At 39.5% G+C, this 7010-nt stretch overlaps 1 protein-coding gene across 2 annotated transcripts in view; it reads right to left on the bottom strand.

Moving 5' to 3' along the window:
• The window catches only part of LOC143288844 (uncharacterized), a 20800-nt gene extending 18587 nt beyond the window's left edge, over positions 1 to 2213 (bottom strand). For both annotated transcript variants that reach the window (XM_076597490.1, XM_076597491.1), the window contains exons 1-2: positions 2094 to 2213; positions 146 to 192 (exon numbers count right to left, since the gene is read on the bottom strand). In XM_076597490.1, the coding sequence (XP_076453605.1) occupies positions 146 to 192; positions 2094 to 2101 (55 nt within the window). In that variant the 5' untranslated portion in view covers positions 2102 to 2213. The remainder of the gene's footprint in view (positions 1 to 145; positions 193 to 2093) is intronic.
• Positions 2214 to 7010: the final 4797 nt, after the last annotated feature.

A 7010-nucleotide genomic window follows, 5' to 3' on the forward strand; every position in this document is an offset into this window, starting at 1 on the left:
GTGTGTGTGTGCATTGTATAGAGAAAGAAAAAAGAGTGAATGAGACAAAGTTAATATTGTGTTCCCCACATATGTCACTCGTTTTCATGGAAAGAAGCAAAAACAAAAAAAACTTTATCTTCAGCAGAACAAATGATCATCTTACCTGCAAAGCAGAAAAGGGCAAGACCAAGCATCAGTTGACAGGTCCACCTGTAATGACAATATTCAACATGTGAATTCCACGAATCTACCTCTGTTTCGCTTATGCCTCTCTCGCTCTCACTCTCACGAAACCTTGAGCAGAATGAACAAAAACAATCATTTTTTTAAATTATTTTATAAGTATGCTGAAGATCTAACAAAAGGGAAATAATGAGTTTAGTATGAAATAAGGCTGAAAGCCCTCTGCTCTCTGTTGTAATTCATAAAAATAAACATTGCTACAATCTTTTCACAATGCTGTGGTCTTTTTAAAGCAGGTGGAGTGTCATAGGAATCCTTAAATTGTGCACGTTTTGGATGTATCGATATTTTTCTCAAAACACCAAACTCTGGACTGATTGCTAATGCATGAATTTCGTCTTTGTTTCCATTACAAAATATACAAGTTTCAAACTGTCTTTGTAAAGCTGATTAAAATTATGTTTGTTTATTCCAAGCCTGAATTTAATGTAAGTGGGTGTGAACTTAGCAAAGATCAGATTAAAGCTATTTTCGTTTTGGCTGCAGTAATGATTTAAAGGGACAATAGTGTTCAAAACTATTACTACCTATATTTGGATTGGTACAGAGAGAGAGATAGAGTTACAGACAGAGACAGAGAGACAGAGACAGAGAACTCAATGAATTGAATGAGCTTTATTTTCTGAGGGTAGTCGAGTAAGAAAGACAATGTTTTTTTTCCATCCAGACCTGGAAATAGAAACAGTAAATAAAACTGAAGGGGGAAGCCATTGTATTAATACAGCATGCATATTAAGTTAAGGTGACCTGAATAGTAATCCGACATTTACAACACTACGTAACTAGAGGTGAATGAAAGGAGAGAGAATTTGAGGTGGAGAGAAAGCCAGGAAGGAAAGAGAGAGACAGAGAGAGAGGGAGGGAGACAGACAGACAGACAGACCGACAGACAGAAAGAAAGAGAGAGAGAGAGAGAGAGAGAGAGAGAGAGAGAGAGAGAGAGAGAGAGAGAAAGGGCCAGCCAAGAAATATTCCCAAACAAAAGCGAAAGAAGACATTCAAGATATTTTCACAACTTTGCTATAAAACACATTTCTGTCACACTGTATATTACCAAACACCAGTGTAAACCAATATTAATGCTTCACATGGTTATGACGAAATTGGAAAATTCACAAATACAAATAATTTATATACAAAGAGAAATATACACAAAATGTAAAAACAGTGAAACAACAAGACCAGCAACAATGACAATTGAGGCTTCAGTCAGGGTAACATGAAACTTTTCTACAGATCATTAAAAGACAATGTGAACTACTGCTTTGGGTTTTTAAACATTCTGCTTTATGATGTTTCATATGGTTTTCTACGGGCATAAACATGATAAATACAGTGCTTTCTGATAACTGACAGAAGAGAACTGTATCTAAATCCGCATTACATAAAAGGTGACCAAGTGTAAGTTTAATACATTTTCCATTAACAATCCACTTTAAAAGGTCATCGTAGCATTGCATTTCTGGTGACTCTGGAAAATGAACACTTTCTGTGGACTTTGTATTTCAGTTTATTGATGAATGGTAGCTATTTTAGCTTGATTTGATGAATCACGCATGCAAGGACAAAAAAATAATGATACTTGCGTTTTTAGTGCAGTCCCATTAAGCTGAATTATACAAATGCTAATGAAATGTTGTATCAAAGCACATTACAATGTCAGGAAGGCAACCGTTGTTTTGTTTTTCTAATAGCGTAAAAATATATAAAACATTAACTGGATGCAATGGATCTATGTAAGTAAGATTACTTGAATGGATACACACACACAAACACAAACACACACACACACACACACACACACACACACACAGAGAGAGAGAGAGAGAGAGAGAGAGAGAGAGAGAGAGAGAGAAGTGTATACCGACGTTGCCATTGTAGCTGGATGGAGAGGTAGTCTCACGTCCCGGTCAGATGTGACAGAAGGTGGCCTGTTTCAGCGTCAGACACTGTCAGCTGTGTGCAGTGATTTCACCGGGCCAGGATGTGCGGGCTCTTGGGTCCCCGCTTGGCTTTTATTGACAGGTGGAGGGGAGGGTGAAGGGAAGGTGGAGGGGAGGGGTGATGGGAAGGTGGAGGGGAGGGGTGAAGGGAAGGTGGAGGGGAGGGGTTGGAAGGGGGTAGGGGAAGGATCAGTAGTCATCTGGTGAAATTGGCAGCAACAAACACACAAACAAAAAAATAAAAATAAAGAGAGAGAGAGAGAGAGAGAGAGAGAGAGAGAGAGAGAGAGAGAGATTAAAATGGAAAAGCCATACATTAAAGCCGTACATTATATCTTTGTCTCTGTCTATCACCCTCTCTGTGTGTCTGTCTCTGTGTGTGTTGTATGTCTCTTTTTGTCTCTTTTCATAATAGTATCCATCTACAATAGATATCACACACACAAATATGTAAGCACAGGCAGACAGACAGACAGACAGGCAGACACACACACACACACACACACACACACACACTCAAATAAAAAAAAAAGAGTTACAGAGTCCAGTCTGGACAAAACAAAAATGAACATGAGTTTTAGCAGCATCAATGGTAAGGAAACGAAATATATGACAGAGCTCAAGGTAACTAGTTTGTCACCCAGAAAAATACTAACACAAATTTCTTTGATATTGATTGTCCATGGACAGATAATGATACAATGGTTTAAACAGATCAGATTTACACTGGGTGAAACGTTCATGCAGCTGATCTAATACAACGTGGTTTTGTTTTTGTTTTTGTTTCTTTCTTCAAATCATTTGAAAGAAACAGCTAGCTGCAAAACGCTCTGCACTTCTTTAAATCATTTAAAACTAAGCTTTCTTTTTTTTTCCAGAAAGGTGTAACCTTCAGCATGTGTGAATGACTGTGGCAAAGTACCAGCAAACAGAATGATTTACAATAGCTGGAACAACAGGGATAAGATCATCAATGCATTCCATCGTATGACTTGAAGGAATGGGATCTAAAGCATGCAAACTTTTGGGAACATTATCAAGAGTTGCCCTTGCCTGAGTTCCACACTGACGTGAAGCTGCACACAGGCCTATCAGTGAAGACAGACAAATCTTGGTTAGCCTCTGATCTGTCTAGTTCGGACTTGATGTATTCAATTTTGCATGCGAAAAATTCTGCAAAAGCATCAGCATCAAAAGTTATGCACGCCTGAGTTCCCCACAGACGTGAAGCTGCACACAGTCCTATCAGTGAAGACAGAAGAATCTTGGTTAGCATCTGATCCATGTAGTTCAGACTTGATGTGTTCAATTCTATCTGCAAAAAATTCTGGAAAAGCATCGGACTAACTGACCAGGTGGTATACAGTTTGTCAAGCTTTCGTCTTTTTGTCTGCCTGTGAGCTGACTGACCACATGAAACAGGTTCCTGCTTGACCATGTTCAACTATTCAATGACCAGTGCTGACCACTACCCCAAGGTGTGCAGCTTGCGTTATGTTTACATTGTGGTTTATATTGAGTACGTTTTATGTATTATTTGTACTTTTTCACTAGTGTTGACCAGTGACCACTGCTGGCCACTACCAAAAAACTGCATTACCATGAAACAAATACAAACCTGGATGAACATAGATCTGGGGGAACACAGACCTGGGGAATATACACCTAACATTATTTCTAGGGAGTGTAGGGGGCATGGAAGGGTGGATGGTGGGTGGTACGGGGCTTAGACCTACGGGCACATAGACTTGGGGAAGCTGAATGATACAGATCTGGGGTAATATTCCCTGCATACTGTCCATGTGTGTCAAGATGTCAAAGTGATAGAAGTTAATACAAGAATGTCAGTCAATAAGACTGTTCTGCTTTAACATTATTTCAGCTTCAGTGAGTATTGTAGATTTGTTTAGATGGAATGAGTTGCTACATATGAGGTCCCCTGTGTCTAATGGAAATCATGATATGGTTCATGTTCTGTATCCATCGTGCTGTTTGACATATGCTTAGTTAGCAAAATATCAACAATTCAATGTTTATTATAATGCTTATTATTTGTTATAACATTGTATTATTATCAATATCTGATGATTGTTTCCACCTTGTCCTTGACAAAAGCTTCCGTAAAAAAAAGGAAAAAAGGAAAGTAGATTTTGTTAGGGAAGGTTACACAGCCATCAACTTTCTTTGTGTATTACAGAGCCTTTTTTCCAGAAGCGCTTGTTAATGCATAACAGTTGTTTGATCTTTTAGATCCGTATGATTCCTCTGTGTCCCTGTATTGTCCAGTGCAAGGTTTCTTCTGATCATATGTTGAACTATTTGCTTCTTTGGATACTATTGAATACGACCGCCTTACTTTTGAACTTTGAGTTTCAAAACCAAGATTTTGGGTCTTTCATTAATTATCCCTCAAGTCTGGATATTTCCCCAGTTCTATGTTTTTGTCGTTGCTGTTTTTTTCTGTGTGTTCTTTGTTGTTGTTGTTGTTGTTGTTGTTTATTTATTTATTTTTTTATCACGCATTCAGTTTTGGGTAGTGGCTAGTGGTCAGCAGTGGTCAGTAGTAGCCTGCAGTCAAAACCGAACAAACAGTACTAATATTGCATATTGCATACAAGAGTTTCCATTATCCAGAAATATATTAACTTAACGCAAGCTGCACCCTTCGGGTTTGTGGTAAGTAGGGTAAAGGCTTGGAAATTGTACCTTCTTAATCATACCTTTAGCCGTTTTCAAGAACCCTGAATGTATGTGATCAGATCTGTCATTCTTTGGGTTTTTTGACTTCACTTGCACACGTAGGCATCACAAAATGGCGGGGACATTGTAGAAAGGAAAGGGGTAAGCGTACACGAGTGAGCTTTTACGTGCGTGACCGTTTTTACCCCGCCATAAAAGCAGCCATACTCCGTTTTCGGGGGTGTGCATGCTGGGTATGTTCTTGTTTCTATGACCCAATGAACGCTGACATGGATGACAGAAACTTTATTCTGCACACGACAGAGAGAGACAGAGAGAAAGGCGCACGTGTATACACACGAAGGAGGGTCAGGCACATGCAGGTCTGCACATATGTTGACCTGGGAGATCGGAAAAATCTCCACCCTTTACCCACAAGGCGCCGTTACCGAGATTCGAACCCGGGACCCTCAGATTGAAAGTCTAACACTTTAACCACTCGGCTATTGCGCCCGTCTTTCGTTTCATTTTGGGTGGTTTTGCCTAACATCATGTTGACTATTCCGTTTGACCCATGCATTTCATTGCACTATAACGATGAATGTGATGCGAATTATCGGAAACTGTAACATAGCAATGAAAACAAGGAAAATATAGTTCTTTCAGATGAGATGGCAACATGCTGTTGGCTTGTTTTTGCAGTGAGTGGAATTTTGATATTGTACCACAGTAGGTATGCAATAAAAAAAAAAAAATTTTGGACAGGTGGTACAATTTACCAGCCTGAAGTACATTTTTTTTTCATGTCATCCCGCACCCATTGCACACACACACACCACACACACACACACGCACGCACGCACAACACAACACACACACGCATGCGCGCGCACGCACGCACGCAAGCACGCACACACAACACATATACGCCCGTGCGCACACACACGCACGCACTCAAAACACAAAATAGTTATGAACCATACTGGAACAGAATGAAAAATGGTTAATAGCCGGTGGTATCAATGCCCATTCCCCATTCTGGGACAGACTGTAAAATGGCCACCAACAATTGCTTCGCTGAAAATGCAGTATATTTGTCTTTTCATCTTCTGAATAATGGTGGTGTAATAGAAACCCTCTTATATCACGATAAAAAGCAACAGCCACAAACCCATCTCTCATTTCCTCTGTAATTGTTTCAGATTGTGAGTGGAATACCATCAAGGACACACTAGCCAGTGACCATTTACCGATTGTCATTACTATGATAGATAAAACAGTGTCATTTGACTTTGTAAAAGATACTACCCCAATCTGAATAGTTTTAGATGGACGGCAGCAGTGTTAAGCAGTGGTCAATCAGCAATATATATATATTTTTTAATATGCCAGGGAGTGATGATGATGCACAGATAAACGTGGCTGGTAGAGGTCAGAAATGGTCAACAGTAATGAGTAGTGGTCAGGTAAGTCATATCAAGAAGTCCTAACTCTGCAAAACCGTCACAGAGAAATACAATCTGAACAATGTTATTAATCAACAGTAACTTAGTGAACAGGTAGATAGTCAGCACTGGTCAGGAGTTAGTTCGGAACAGTCAAAAACATGTCTAATTCTTTAACCATTCTGTGTTTTGAGTGCGCGCGTGTGTGTATGTGTGTGTGTGTGTGTGTGTGTGTGTGTGTGTGTGTGTGTGTTGCGTGTGCAATGGGTGCTGGATGACATGACTAAAGTTGGACTTCGAGCTGGTAGTTATCAGATAGTTAAACCATTGTATCATTATCTGTTGTCCATGGACAATCAATGTATAAGGAAAATCGTGTTCGTATGCTGTGCTGGGTGACAAACTACCTTAAGCTCTGTCATATATTTCCTTTCCTTACCATTGATGCAGCTAAAACTCATGTTCGGTTTTGTTTTGTCCTCACTTTTTTAAAGTTGTGTGTGTGTGTGTGTGTGTGTGTGTGTGTGTGTGTGTGTGTGTGTGTGTGTGTGTGTGTGTGTGATATCTATTGTAGATGAATACTATTATGCAAAGAGACAAAAAGAGGCGTACTGTACACACATAGAGACAGACACACAGGGATGATGATAACCACAGACAAAGAATGTATGGCCTATCCATTTTATTCTCTTTTTTTGTTTTTGTTTCTGTTGATTTC

This window comes from Babylonia areolata, chromosome 13 (assembly GCF_041734735.1).
Source record: "Babylonia areolata isolate BAREFJ2019XMU chromosome 13, ASM4173473v1, whole genome shotgun sequence".
Classification (NCBI taxonomy): Eukaryota; Metazoa; Mollusca; class Gastropoda; order Neogastropoda; family Buccinidae; genus Babylonia; species Babylonia areolata.